Source organism: Panthera onca, chromosome F2 (genome assembly GCF_046562875.1).
Source record: "Panthera onca isolate mPanOnc1 chromosome F2, mPanOnc1 haplotype 2, whole genome shotgun sequence".
Classification (NCBI taxonomy): Eukaryota; Metazoa; Chordata; class Mammalia; order Carnivora; family Felidae; genus Panthera; species Panthera onca.
This window is the reverse complement of record NC_138356.1, coordinates 34,221,837-34,238,102: the sequence shown is the minus strand read 5'-3', so window position 1 is coordinate 34,238,102 and position 16,266 is coordinate 34,221,837. Positions and strand designations below refer to the sequence as shown.

Below are 16,266 nucleotides of genomic sequence, written 5' to 3'. Positions count from 1 at the left end.
AGTGGATCAATTATAGAGAAAGAACAATAAAGACAAGCTGTAAGTCCTTCAGGGTGGCATGTCACTGTAAAATTGAATGTTCTTCAAAACGTCTCCTCTGTTGTTCTCAGTCTCCTGTTTCTTAAGTTATGTGTAAGAGGGCACAAGCATGGCAGTTTCTCATTAGCCTTCTAGAGTTTCTATTCAATGGCTGAGCTTATATATATATATATATATATAGTGTGTATATATATATATAGTGTGTGTGTGTGTGTGTGTGTAAGACACTCCTTTGGGCACTGCAAGAGTGATGTCAGTGAGCCTAATATTGGATGATGTGCACATTTTCCCTTTTGATGTAGTAGCTCCACATAGAATTTTCAAGTGCATCCACCCCCCCACCCCCACCCCCCCAGACCAGGGGTACTGTTTAGAGAGTGCTTCTCTTGAGTTTGGAGAATCTCTGATAGTCCTGAGAAAGCCAAAAGAGACCCAGACCAAGTCTCTTGTTTTACATTCCTCATTTTTAGAATCACAAACATACCTGAATACTGTAGGACTCCAGGAATGCATGAGATAGCATAGCTTTTGCTCTTTGTATCAATCAAAGCAACAGAATCACTAGAACATCTATATCTATATCTTTGTTTATCTACATGTACCTCTGTATCTATTTATCTCTCTATCTTTAGCTGTGTCTATATCTGAATCTCTATCTCTATCTAATCACATATCCATATAATTACAAGGATTTATTTGTTATAGAGATCTGACTTTATGCAGTTGTGGGAGCTGCTGGGAAAGTTAAAGTTCAAGTAATCCAAAAGGAATAATGAGCGTAAAAGTAGAGGAAAACAAGGACAGGCGGGAATGTACAGGCATGAGTTGGAGCCCGCAAGAACAGACCGAAATCTGTGTCAGTTCTCATTACCACTAACCTTGATGGTGTGGCTATACTGCAGAAGTTGGGGTCCTTCATCACGGAGCTAAACACACACCTGAAGGTGGTGAAGCTGAAAGAAGATCTTGGTGAAGGTGGAGCACTTGAAGGCTTGGTCACCATCTCACCAATGAAGTAAGCCAGCAGTTACATTATAATTACAGTAAAGGGGTAGGCCATTGTATAGAAGACAATGTAAATGGTAACAGAAAAATTGCACAAAATGCTTATTAAAAATGGCAGGACAGGGCCACCTGGCTGGGTCCGTCCATGGAACATGCAACTCTTGACCTCAGGGTTGTGAGTTCGAGACCCACATTGGATGTAGAGATTACTTAAAAATAAAATTTTTTAAAAAATGGCAGGACAGATTATATTCAAGATTATATACGGAAAAGAGAGACTTCAGTCTAGAACTGAGCCTAACTCCAAATATAGCAAAGACAGCTGAGGATTCTGCCTATAGGCAGAATGAGGGTGTCAGTGGATGGAAGATAACTAAGAGGAACTTGATTAGATATCAAGGGTGTGGGCATTCTTCTAAACTATGCTGAACAGGCCAGGGAGGCAGCTTAGTTGAGAAGAGGGCTCAACAGAGCCTGATTAAAGTTTGGTCAAGAAGGGGTTCCTTGTCAATATGAACTATCAAAATAACTGCTATTACACTTGTGTACTTCAAATCTCATAGAAGAATTGTCCCGATGGTCTATTCTAACTGAGAAATTTGGGAAATGTAGTTCAGGTTAGCCAAAGTGACATACTGCAGAGCTACCACACTCCTATTTGGAGGCCATGGTTCTTCCTTGGATCTTATTTTCCTGCTGTGAGATTAAGGTCATGGGAAATGGATTCCCTCACTGCCTCTTCTTAAAACAATAGGTAGGTGGGATATTGATGGCCAGGACATTGGCTAACTCTGCCTCCTATTTCTACTTTGTGTTTTTTCCCCCCATGAGTTAAATTATATTTTACCTAAAAAAATATTTTATTATGATAAGAGCAATTAATATGGGATCTATCCCCTTAACAAATTTTCAGTGTACATTATTGTTGACCATAGTGGTACAGCAGATCTTTAGAGTTTATTCATTTTATTTAGCTTAAACATTGACTATTGCTTAATAACTCTGCATTTCTCCCTCAGCCTCTGGTAACCACCATTCCAGTCTTTGGTTTTACAAATTTGGCTATTTTAGATACCTTATATAAGTGAAATCATGTAGTACTTGTCTCTCTGTGTCTGGTTTACTTCTCATTCTTTGCTTCTCTCTTAGGGTAAACTTTCTGGTCTCCTTCCCTCACTCCCAGGTCTTTGCTCTCTTATATGGGATTAGAGGCATGGTTTCATTTGGGAGGGGACCTGGTCATGTTTATTGAGATCTATACAGTGTTATCAGTAGATTTTCTTGGATGCAATCTGCCAGAAAATAGCTACAACCAAAGCAAAAACATAAACAATTTCATTTTCATTTACTCTTAAAGGATAATTGGGAAATAATTTACTTCCAAGGCTGGGGGTGTGCCCCAAGCTCATAAGACTTTGGAGATACTCAGAACAATGTTTTGCATTGTCAATATACTTAAGAGCTACTAAGGCCCAGGCCTTGCTCAGATATTCAGAAATTTCCATCCTTCTGTTTGTGGGGTCAGGCTTTCTCTTGTATTTCCTGTTCACATTGTTCTGAATATGACCCAGGCTACCAGAATGATGGCTGTTTAAAGGACAGTCTTGTCTTGCAGGGTATTTCACTTTCCTACCTTGTTAATTGGCTTCCATGAGCCTGATGAAAGGTAAATACTTTGTATCTTGAAAGCCTGATGATTAAAAATGGGAGGAAGAGGAAATAGATTAAGTAATAGGCAAGTAAGTGAGCTAATTCCTCCATGTTTCTGGGAGGAAATCATTAGATGCTTTCTAAAGTTGAGTTATTTAAGAATAAAAGTCTTCTCATATTATTTAGAGTTATGGATGTAACTACCAAAAAGAACTAAAACCATACATGAATTATTGTTTCCAGAGGGAAGAACTAGGAAATGTATTTGGGAAAGAGTGAAGTAGAGCAAGAAACCCTGTTTTGTTTTTTTTTGTTTTTGTTTTTGTAATACCCTGTTTTTTGAAATTCCTTTTTTTCATCTGAATGTATTATTTTGATAATAATTAAGAAGGAAGTCAAAGTAAACACTTCCAAGTAACTTCACACTATTTTACTTGGATGCATCGCATATATTTTGTTAATGATTGAAAATAGGCTCTATTTAACAAGGTGGAACAAAAAGGACAGGACTGTTTTATTTCAGAGAATCCATGAATATCCTTTTCAGCACGATGGGCAGGAAAATTCAGAAATTATAATTTATATACATTTTTATATTTAAAAAAATACCTCAATTACAATGGATAAAGAGAAGATACAACTCAAGAGAATATTTGGATATTGCTGGGGCACAAGTTTTTTAATCACTAATGTAATTGGGACAGGAATTTTTGTGGCCCCCAAAGGGGTACTGAAATACTCTTGCATGAATGTGGGGCTCTCCCTGTGTATTTGGACTGTCTGTGCCCTGTGCCCTGTTGTCCATGATGACCACTCTCTGCTCAGCAGAGATAGGTATAACCTTCCCACGCAGTGGAGCTCACTACTATTTTCTCAAAAGATGTTTCGGCAACTTAATCTCTTTCCTGAATCTCTGGACAAGCTTGTTTCTGGGGCCAGGGTTAGCTGCCAGCCAAGCCTTACTCCTCGCCGAGTACAGCATCGAGCCTTTTTATCCCAGCTGCTCTGCTCCAAAGCTGCCAAAGAAATGTCTGGCGCTAGCCGTATTGTGGACCGTGGGAATTCTGAATTCTCGTGGTGTGAAAGAGGTGACTTGGCTTCAGACAGCCAGTCTAGTGCTGAAAATGGCTATACTCGGCCTTATTTCCCTGAGTGGAGTCATGCTGCTGGTGAGAGGAAGGAAGGAGAATGTAGAAAGATTCCAGAACTCTTTTGATACTGATTTTCCAGAAGCTTCTGAGTTTATAGAAGCCATTTTCCAAGGATATTTTGCGTTTTCAGGCGGGGGATGTTTTACATATATAGCAGGTAATTAACAATTCATTGAGAAAGAAAATCTCAAGTCATGACTTACTGCATGCAATGTGAAATGTACTTTCTTTTTGTATATTTTGAGTTTTACTTTAAATACATGATGATTCAATGTTTATTCTTACTAAATTGAGTCAGAATATGGCAGTCTTGCACTTATCACCCAGTCTTAATGTTTTCCCCCCTTCATTCAAAGGTGCTTATTTTATTGAATGACTTCTTTTTTTCCACTTTCTTTTCTGGGGCCATAAATATGGGATCTCCATGTCAATCTAGTTTCCTTTCTGTTAACGGATGAATTCTGGGATTGTGGAAATAGTCCCCTCCCATGAAACTGTGAATCCAGAAATGATCCAATGCCAGACTGTGTTTGTGTTGTGAGTGGGTGTGACATACTTATGCTCTGAAGTACTTTTAAAGAGAAGAGAATCATAGATGGACTAAATTACTCTGAGGCTGGATTTAATGCTCTTTCCTTCAGTGTCAAGACAGAAGATTTCTCTCTGCATTTTTAAAATGCAGTCTCAGGGTGACTGGGTCGCTCGGTTGTTTGAGTGTCTGACTTAGGCTCAGGTCACTATCTCGCAGTTCAGTTCAGAGTTTGAGCCCTGCGTTGGTCTCTGTGCTGACCGCTTGGAGCCTGGAGCCTGCTTCAGAATCTGTGTCTCCCTCTCTCTCTGCCCCTCTGTATTTAGACTGTTTCTCTCTCTCTCAAAAATAAATAAACATTACAAAATAAAAAATAAAAAATAAAATAAAATCAGTCTCTTCCCTTGAATTCTATCCTTTCCCTCTCACCTCCTAAGGGATCTTCCCCATTTATTAATTTTTTTCAACTTCAACCTTTTTACCAGTTCTTTTCCTTAACCTTTCAATGTGAAGTGGGTTCTACTCTTAAAACACATGTGATATTTCCTTTAATCTTAGGACCCCGAGTCACTGATGTGTCCATTACTCATTAAATAATTTGGTCAGCAAATATCTTATTAAACACTGACTATTTTTGAAGCCCTGTAGTAGTGCCTTAAGATGAGTAATATGGACGCTTTATCCTAAAGAGGCTAAAGTCTAATGGAAGAGGTAAAATCTAGATTTTGGTCTGACCTGTAGCACTTATGAACTGTGGCAGGTATCTTTACCTGTCTGGACTTACTTTTTTTTTTTTCTCCATCCAAAAAATGGTCATTATGACTTAAAATCACTATGATTTTGTGCTTATAAGTAACAGCATGATAGTATTTAATAAGTGGTTTTAAGGGGGAACAGTATGACTACTATGAGAATTCAGTAGATGGTAAAATCACCTTTAGCTGTGTCATCAAAAAGGTGGCAACTTTCACTGAACTCAAAAAAGTCCACCAGTAAAAATAAATGAGTGAGGCTGTGGAGACCAGAAGTATGAAGGTGCATATAAGACACAGCACGTAACTTTGGGTGACTTAAAAATGGTTTCCATCTGATGGGCTGGATAATAGATATGATTACTAAGGGAAGCATATAAAGAGAAGTAGAACAAAATGACATAGGAGTGGAGACAGATGACTGGAGAAGTCCAAATTTAGAGGGTAGGTGGAGAAAGAAGATGCAATGAAGAAGTCAGAGGAGGTTTAGAGAATTATAAAAGAAAATCACTACATGTTCCAGGAAGAGGGTGTAATCAACATGGTGAAGTGCTTCCAAAAGTTGAGGAGTATGAGGATTGAGCAGAAGCCATTTCACTAAGAAATCATTGGTGAACTTTGGATACAAGAGGAAAGTCAGTCTGCATTGAGTTAAAATGTGAAGTATTGAGAAAAGGAAGCTATGGGATGAGATTACTGTCTTAAGCAGTTTGTGATTAAATGTGCCACTGCAATTGAAAAGACTAGGATAATTAGCTCAACTTTCCCTTTCTGTGTCTCACTTCATCTTTCTCTCTCTTATAAGGATAGAAGAGATATCTCTGGTTTTGATTTTATTCATCTTGTTCCATTGCCAGAGATGTTTCACTGCTGGATAATTTTTCTCTGCTGAAAATGATTCACAAAATTTACTTACCTATAAACTATTATAGAATTCTTCACAAGCAGCTGGCAATAAACAAAGGTGAAGGAATTTCAGTGTATGCTGGGATGTTAATTCACTTAATAAACTTTAAATACAGCTAAGCTCTAAGTAACTCTTTTACCTGTAAAAAGATGATACATAGGCAGCTGACTTAGCACACTGTAGGAACATCTACCTTCTAAGTTCAAGACTAAGGATATTCACTGTCTGGCCATAATAACTTTGAATTATGTTATGTTATGTTATGTTATGTTATGTTATGTTATATTCCTTACCTTCTCTCTATAAATCTGATACACAATAAGAAAGAGTAAAAGGCCCAGAGGAAAGTATAGTTAATCCTAAAAGTTGCCTTTTTGCTTGTTCAAAATCTTTGACTAATAACCATAGTCATTAATAACTTATTGAGTGCTAGGCATTTGATTGGAATTTTATTGTCTCTATATTTTCCATTCTCCCCAAAATACAGGTCAGGAAATTGAAAACTTAGCAGTCAATAAATTGTCCAGAAGGCCACACCTAGTAAATGGTTCAGGCAGCATTTAAATGAGAACTTTCTAATTCTTTACTCTTTAAGTGCTTAAGCAGTTCATATTATTATATATCATGGGCATTATATTCCACCCCTGGGCAGATACAGATGAAACAGATTTGACATATATTGAAGGATAGATAGTTATTAACCAGAGGGATTTGGCTTTGAGTAACAGAAACCCACACACAGTGGCTTAAACAATAAAAGAGGAACCTGCTGGAAGAATAATGCTGTATTTTAAGGAAGACCTGAGTAATCAATCTTCAGGAGCAACAGGAGATAGGGAAGCTCTAGGACTTAAAAACTAGATCTATCAGTCACCTTTCTTCTTTTTGCCACCATTATGATGCTTTTTTTCCTGATTCTCTCAGTTTTGTCAACATTTGGCTCAAATTCTTGAGAGGAATCTTCTTGTGTAGTGACAACAATTGGCTTCCAGTGAGTCAGAGGTCTTACTTGGTTCTCTCACCAGCAGCCAGGACATAGGGTCACATTATATACACAGAACTATAATGCTCAATTATTTATGTCAGGGATAATTCTCAGAGAATGGCAAAATTTGGGAAAACAATGTGACAAATGGAACAATATTTGAGAATAAGATTGTCTTAGAAAATCCATTATCTATGATGCTAAATCATGACCTTTTCTTTTTTGCACTTAGTACTGACATAAAGGGAAGGCAAAGATCCTACAGGGAAAGAGAATTTATGATTTACTCTTTTACTTTTTACATATATGCTATGAGAATGTCCATTTTCTTTTTTTTTAATGTTTATTTTTTGAGAGAGAGAGAGAGAGCAAGCAGGGGAGGGCCAGAGAGAGAGGGGGACAGAGGATCCAAAGTAGGCTCCTGTGGTGACAGCAGAGACCCCAATGCAGGGCTCAAACTCACAAGAGCCATGAGATCATGACCTGAGCCACAGTTGGACGCTTAACTGACTGAGTCACCCAGGCGCCCTGCTGTGAGAATGTATAATAGGACAATTTTGCCAGCCGAGGAGAGCTTCCTCTCCTATGTTCCCAAGTTATAATTTTGCTGAAATCTAAAATAAGAGTAAGGGTAAACCAGGCAACTAGGAAAGGAAAGAACATTCCACATGAGAGTATGGGTATAGGGGGCATGACATTTTTGAAAAACTGAAACCTGTAGGCCTATGACACAGATAGCACAGGGCACCATCAAATTATCATGTTATATATTTTCATAGCCCTGTATTTCTTTTCATATGGACAGTTACCACAGTCACTATTATAACTTTTATTTATATGATTATTTAATTTGTATATAGCTCTTCTTGAGGTTAGACTTTATGTTTGTTTTTGCTCACTATCGTATTCCACTACCCAGATTAAGTGCCTTGTACCTAACAGATAAGGCTGAAGACACAGGTAGTCTCCAAACCTATACAGGGTCTTATGGACTCATCTTTGATTTTCATTCTTGTGACTTTCTTCAGAAATGTTATCATCTATAAGGAAAAGGAAGAAAATTTCCCCCTTTTTACACTTAACACCAAGATCATCCAAGAAAGGAGATAGGTGTGTAGCAGTTCATCAATGTGTTTGTGCCTATGTGTATGAATAAGTGTGATAGTCGCCAGAGTGGATAGGAAGAATTCAGCCCCATTGGTAATGCAGGAAGCAGTTTTAAAGATAAATTTAAGACATAATTTTTTACCACTTGTTATTTTTCTCTTTTATATGTTATAGGGGAGCTGAAGAAACCCAGAAAGACAATCCCAAGATGCATATTTACTGCGTTACCTCTGGTAACTATCATTTATCTGCTGGTTAACATTTCCTACCTGACTGTTCTGACACCCAGGGAAATTCTTTCTTCAGGTTTGTATGCAAGTGACTAAGGCAATAAATAATAATGACAGTTCTAGTCCATTTAGTATAAGTAAGTATCACTTTATCAGTCAGACTACTGTTTGCTTTTCATTATTTTATATAGAGTCACCTTGTAATTTTCAAAATATTGAAGGGGCCAAAGAATATGATTTGGCTTAGGAAAGAGTTTTAGATTTAAGCATGATACTATGGAAAACCATGTTTCTGATGATATGGAAAAATATCCATAATGCTGATATATGATGCAGACTAGGTTCAAAATATCTGTATCCCTTTCATGATCTTTCCTCACCAGAGTGACACCATACAATCAGTGCTTAGGTCTGTTAAAACTTTTACAAAAAAGCCCGTAACTTTTACAACAATGATTTTCTAAATATTCTTCTAGGTGACATAAAGAATGATAAACTTGAAATGTGGGACATTAGCAGTTAAAAGGGTAGAAGTTAGGGTCAATTACTGGATATAATTAATAGTATTAATATGTAATATAATAATGTTTATTATAAATTACTCTAAAGTTTATGGTGGCAAAGGGGTCCTGAACATATTGGAAATATGACGTAAACTTCCGATATAAACTATCATCCAGTACCTTTAGGAATAATCTCTTTTGAGTAGCTATTACTGTTTGATAAATCTTTGAGGCACTGGAGGTAAATCTAAGAGAGGTTTAATAAAAAGTCTTAACACACTTTGCCTTGATTCTTGTGTTACTGCCATTCAGGAATCTGCCTGAATGGTATCAGTATTGATTCACAATGCTCTAGTTGTCTTAGGGACATGTAAACTAGATATGATCAAGATTTTGAGTATTTGTGGGAACAAACCAAAGGCTAAGTTAGATAAGAACAAGTAGTGATTTATTAACTACTTTGATTATGCAGAGAATAAATTTATAAAATTAATTAGGGTGTGGTCAGGGCTGTTGCCCAGGTGACCCAGATGTTATGGTTCATTGAATCTGGCATTGGTTATGACTATCATTTCTCTGGTCACACTCATTGTTAAAAAATTATGATTATCTTCTCTGAGGTGTCCTAATAGTTGCAGCAATTTTATGGGTGGCACAATTGTTCCACACGTGTGGAAGTCCCATGAAGGAAGACCAATGAAGTGTTTTGACTATAGTTACTTGTAATTTGGTTTTTAATGCTTACTCTTCTAGGCGTATAATCCTCAGACCTTGTTTAGATCCTGTAATAATTTTCTGGAATTCAAATATCTATCTTCTATTGTATTAGGAATTTAAGTTAAGAAAATAATTAGAGCTATACATTAACTACGTATGTATAGGAACGACCATCATAGCATTTCATATGAGGGCAAAAAATTAAAGATCACCAAAGTATCCAATAAATTTGAAATAAATAAAAAATTTAGCGAAATCCAAATAATAGGCCCATTCTGAGTTTTTTCAAAGACCATATTGTTGTAAATACTTAAAGTAAAGGGACAATGTTTATAATGTAACAGTGATGGAAAAGCAGGATCTATATTATGATATAAAACAGAAAGTATATAGTTAATGGTGGAGATCTGTTGGAATGATATTGTGGGTGATTTTTGCTTGGTTCTTTCCTGGATTTCCCAAATTTTCTTTAATGAACTGTATAATTTATATAGTGAAATAAATAAATTATAAGTGAAAGAAATAGATTTCTAAATTAAGGAAATGTAAGGATTAAGGAGTGTTTTCAATCAAATGAGTGTGTTTAAAAGACATGAAAAGTTCCAGAGGAATATAGAGTATCTAAGATGTGGTGTGAATTGGATGCTACATTTTCTTTGATGAACACTGAAAAAAATTATACCAAGCTGTGATACATATTAGATTCTGTGGTTTATATGGAGAAAGAACCAGTGCTATTAATCATGTATTGTTTTTTTTTTGATCAGTGTTAGAGCTCTGACCTGCTTCTTTGCTGATTGTTCTCTTAGAAAAAAAATGGGCATAATTTTAAATAAGTTTTACAACACAGTGGGAAGGATGTTTCTAGAATGAGGTGTGTGCAGGGGCACCTGGGTGGCTCAGTCAGTTACACGTTCGACTTTGGCTCAGGTCATGATCTCGTGGTTTGTGGGTTCAAGCCCTGCATCCAGCTCTGTGCTGACAGCTCAGAGCCTGAAGACTGTTTCAGATTCTGTGTCTCCCTCGATCTCTGCCCATCCCCTACTCATGCTCTGTCTCTCTATCTCTCAAAAATAAATAAATGTTAAATAAATTTAAAAAATCCACCAATTGGTAACTAATTTAACTTACAGTTATATAATAGAATATTGAGCATTCTTTAAAATAGCTAGATGGATGCATATGTACCAATATGATCAAGATATATTGGAAAGTAAAAAAATCAAGCCTAAGTGTGCCTACACACACACACACACACACACACACACACACCCCTTGCATGAATGCTTATATAGGCATAGAAACTTTCTGAAGGCATATCCAAAAAGATACTAACAGTATTACATCTGGGGTGCATGAATGAAGGATTGGTGAGGAGAGGGACATTTACTTTTTACTTTATGTGCTTCAGTGCTATTTATTTTACTTCTTACCAAAAGCATATATAATACAATTATAAAAGAAAATAAATGACATGAAGAAGAGAATAAAAAAAGAAAAAAATTAGTTGTGGAATAAAGATAAAGATTATGTAGCAGAGTTGAACTAGAACCTCCTCTAATTATAACCGGGTTTGTAGAATGCATGACAGGAAATAAAGACCAGGAAATGAGGACTTTACTACCAGAAATAAGTATTTCTGATATGTGTTTGAAAATGGAAAATGTGTGGAGGTGTGGGTGTCCAGGAGGAACAACTAATAATACTTTATTTGAAATGAACAATACGTGAGACAGGAAATACTTTAAAACAAGACCCAACATTGTAGAATAGCACTAAAGAGAGAAGTGACAATAGCATTTAAGGCTGTTTAATATATGTGCTGCTGAAGTAGGCATGCACTTAAGGCTGTTTAAAATGGGTTCAAAAATAAATATTTTTAAGAACAAGGACCATTGATGATAATTTAATTTTGTCATTTTGAACAAGTTTTACTATTTGTTATAAGCCATTATGTTGATGCCATAGAGGCAACGTCTGCCCCAGAGCAACGCCCCAGAGCATGACTGCCAAGGACACTAGGTCTTCGTGTGCTCATTCCACTGAAAGACTGAGACCTTTGTTCTCTGTGTCTAAATGATCTGTCCTACCTTATGTCTACATAATATGAATTGGACTCAGTTTCTCATAGGCAGTGGGTGCATTTCTTCACTGGCACCTTTTTTAATCTACTGACTTGTAACGAGTTAGTGTTTATAATAGAAGATCTCTTCACAACCTCTTCAGTTGTGACAACCAAAATATGCCTCCAGATATTGCCAAAAGATCCCTGAGGAGCAAAATCACTTCCCATTGAGAACCACTGGTCTATAGTTTAGACAAGCACCCAAATGTCTTGAGTGTTTTAATCTGTGTGTAATTTGTTTTCTCTGTCTACAGGGTTGATTTTTAAATTCCTATTAAGTATTTAAAATTGCACCACAACATGGGGGCTTTGTAAGGCTCATTCCTGTGTCAGCAATGTTGCTTTTTTTTTTTTTTTACTCTGATTGCAACTCTTAGCACTCTGTAGTTTTAGAAAATAAGCATGCAATCATCAATTCAGCCTTTCATTTCACAATTATTATTGAAAACTTAAACATTTCTGAGACTTACTGAAGTACAAGCCTTTCTAGTAAAGAAATGAATGATACTTGACCTCAAGAAGTGAAGTTTCTGGTCTGTTGGGGATGATGCATGAGATGGTAACCATTTATGATACAGTGTGATAGGGCTAAAATGGACACATGCAAATGGTGTTAGGTACATGTAAAGTAAATAATGAAATTAAACAAAATTTAACTTTCTTAATTCCCTTTTGAATTTCCTGCTTTCATTTAGAGATAATCTTTAAAGGTTTATCATTAATTTCTTATTTTTAATACATTGTCTTTTGTGTGTTCTTATTTTTCTGCAGATACTGTGGCTATCACGTGGACTGATAGAGTAATCCCCTCATTAACATGGGTTATTCCTTTTGGTATTTCTGCCTCAATATTTAGCAACCTTCTGGTTAATGTACTTGAATCATCAAGAGTAACATATATGGCTGGCCAAGAGGGCCAACTGCCTTTGCTATTTAATATGCTTAATATTCACTCCTCTCCATTTATATCTGTGCTAGTACTTGTCACCATGGCATCAATTGCCATTGTCTCAACAAACCTCACTGACCTGATAAACTATCTTTATTTTGTAGTTTTTATTTGGTCTGTATTATCAATGATAGGAATACTAAAACCGAGATACCAGGAGCCAAATCTACCTAGACCTTACAAGGTAATTTTTTTCCATGTGAAATAAAATATACTGGGTGTAACCATGTTTCAAGACTATATTCAGAACATATATGAGTAGGTCTTTTTATTAGTAACAAATTGTGAAGCCCATAAAGGTAATCTGGTCTTAGTTTTTATTGGGTAGATTTTACTCAGTTTAAAATCTCTTGGGTTCCATTAGGGTTACTAGAGAGAAAGATAAACCTCTGGGTGGTGAGGCAGATCATTATGAGTCTTTTGACCAGAGACTATTTAATTTACTAATGTAGCTACCTATGCACACTGGTATCTTGTACAGTCAGGGTCAGATTTAGCAGGTGGGAAATAGAAGAGGCAAGTGATAACATCTCCTGTCCTGAAACATCGACCTAACTTAATTTGATCACCAACAAATTCCATCTGTTCCACTTTACTTCTTTTAAACTTACTTTCATTTTGGATGAGGAGGAGTTTTACAGGAGAGCCCTTTAATGGTAGGAAAGAAAATAAACAAAAACTTGGCAGTATAGGGATACTATTGGAGAAAAGTGACCTTGATGCTCTGATTATCAGAATAGTCTTGGTGAGCTAGGCTTCATGTTAAAAGCTTTTCTTGGATTATCACGTTTAATCCTCTCAGTAATACCAAAGGCAGATACTACTCTTATCCCCATTTTACAGATGAGGAAACAGGTTTAGAAAAGTTGTTACTTGCCCAACCTCACACTGCGTGGTAGAGTCAAGATTGAAATCTAGGCAGTCCCTTTAGAGTGTTTGCCTTTTAGAACATACAAATAAATATAAGAAATATATACTATAAACAATTTAATAAAGAACACAGGGAGAAAGAAAGCAATGTTCCAATGACTTACAACCAACCTTCCTTTTCCATCCTCCCTTCTACTTCTTCCATCCAGCCATCCCCTAACTGTTGCGTATTTGAGTATCAGTTATTGAAAGCAACTATATTTTAAGCACCTTACTAAGTATTCTGGGTGCAAAAAGGAGTAAGACTTGGCTTCTGCCCTTAGGCAGGGTATAATCTATCTGAACAGTCAGGTGAACCAAAATTCATAGTATGATTATTGCCATATGGTGGCCTCCAGAAGGTGTTCAAAAAAAAAATACATGGGGAAGGAGGGATCATTTTGTTCTTTAATCTCTGATCCTCAGTGTCTTCAGGTCTCAAATGGGAATAAATAACGCCTACCTCCTAGGAATGTGGAATATATTAAATGAGCTAAGACATGCAAACAATCCAGAGTCTGACATTGATAGTTATTATGGTTTATATCATTATTTGATACATGTTTGCATTAAAAAGAAGGCAAGGGCAACCACAAGTATAAGTAATTAACATTTGTCTTGAATGCCACATGAATGCTCTTTTCCCTCAGTTATCTGGTAATTGATACTGAGTTGTGAGATGACAAATTATCTTTCATCTTTCCTAGGGGTGTTTTACAAATTAGGAGGAGATTCTTTTTTTTTTTTAATTTTTTTTTTTTTTTTTTTTTTTTTTTTTAATGTAAGCTCTATGCCCAACTTGGGGCTTGAACTTACCACCGTGAGATCAAGTGTTGCATGCTCTACTGACGGAGGCAGCCAGGTGCCCCAAGAAGCAATTTTTAATTAAGTCCCTAAGGGAATGATCTTTTAATTAAAGGGTTTCATAAATATGAATATAGCTATGTTATATTTTGGGGATATAGATTCATATCTATTTATTAAAGATATATATCAAAAGTGACTGCCTATTGAATTTTCTCCCTAGGTTGGGTAATATTGGTGCAGGACCCTTAACAATCCTAATGCAAAGCAGGTACCAAGAATAGGGCTTCAAGTTTTTTGGCTAAAACAAAAACAAAAACAAAAACCCACCAAAAGTAGAATTGTCTTGGCCAAAGTTTTTGTTTTGAATTTTTTTTAATGTACTGAGCCTACAAAGTCATAATATTTACCTGTTAATATCTGCCTGAATAACAGAGTGTCTAGGGATATTCTGTGTTTTTGATATGACTTTCTTATTGCCTTGAGATATTTTCTTGGGAAAATTGTGACTTTCTGAGCTTTAGGAACTCCCTTTTAATGAATTCATGCTGCCTAGATCAGAAGATGGTTATCTTACTAGCCAATGATCATGATTATTTCCACTCATGAACAGGCAAACACTAGATGTTCATTCCCTTCAACCATTGCCTTGACGTTGAGAGTCTTCAACATTCTAAACTCAGATAATTTAACCCATTTTCTTTCATTAACTTATATCTTATTTTTGTTTATATAAATATGCAGTACTTTATATAGGTTTTCACATCTAATTTTATTTTTTGAATTTTTTTTTCAGGTGTTTTTTCCATTACCTTTGGTAACAATGGCCATCAGCCTATACTTGGTTTTGGTCCCTTTGGTGAAGTCTCCACATATGCATTATATTTATGTGTGCCTCTTTGTTCTCAGTGGACTTCTATTTTACATACCTTTAATATATCTCAAATTGAGGTTGGTTTGGTTTGAGAAAATGACATGTCATTTACAACTGCTGTTTAATATTTGCATCCCTGATGTGGCTGAAGAACAGATGTCAGAAGTACAAACTTTTTAAAAAGTAGCCTTTTAAAAGCACTCCCAAATTAAAAAAAAAAAATCAAGCACATTATGGAACATTAATGATGAAATGCCCATGGTAACTTTCTTTCTTGAATGAGATAGTGTATAAATAAGTGCCCATGATAGTACCTAGTTTTAAAAATCACACAAAAATTGTTGTGTAAAGCCAAAGCTCTGTTTTGGTTTGCATGGTTTGATACATTGATGATATTTCCCCCTTTCTTCCATTTTTTTCTGCACCCACCCTTTACTGCTGAATTTGTGGTGATTTTGTGATAAAAGTTAACAATTAAAATAAAAAAGCATTCTCTTCTTCATTCCTGAGTCCTTACATTGGTGCTGAAGATAAAAGAATAACCCCATTTGTCTGATTAGCTTTTCCCTATTTGTATTTTTTCAACCTAAAAGCTATTTGAAGCATGAGTTTTTAGGTTATTTTCTTTTGTACTCCTTCTTCTAAATTCTGAGATGCTTTAGAAGAACAAGTTTACTATGTTTTCATTTGATTAAAATGTGACTTATCAAGGGATGCCTGAGTGGCTCAGTCAGTTGAGCATCCAACTTTGGTTCAGGTCATGATCACACTGTTCGTGAGTTCACGCCCCACATCGGGCTTTGTGCTGACAGAGCCCCCCCCCCCCCCCTTCCCCAATTCGTGCTATATATCTCAAAAATAAATAAATAAATGTTAAATTTTTTTTTTTTTTAATGTGACTTACCAAGGCACCTGGGTGGCTCAGTGGGTTAGGCGTCTGAATCTTGGTTTCAGCTGAGGTCATGGTCTCACAGAGTCATGATCTCATGGTTGGTGGGATCGAGCCCTGTGCTATCAGCGAGGAGCCTGC

General features: G+C 36.2%; 1 protein-coding gene across 1 annotated transcript; it reads left to right on the top strand.

The window, feature by feature from the left end:
• Positions 1 to 3,313: 3,313 nt before the first annotated feature.
• On the top strand, positions 3,314 to 15,701 carry SLC7A13 (solute carrier family 7 member 13). The gene is given in 5 exon segments (XM_060611731.3): positions 3,314 to 3,475; positions 3,477 to 4,002; positions 8,300 to 8,431; positions 12,472 to 12,833; positions 15,159 to 15,701. Coding segments are annotated over 5 exon segments (1,440 nt in total). The 3' UTR covers positions 15,417 to 15,701.
• The last annotated feature ends 565 nt before the right edge of the window (positions 15,702 to 16,266 follow it).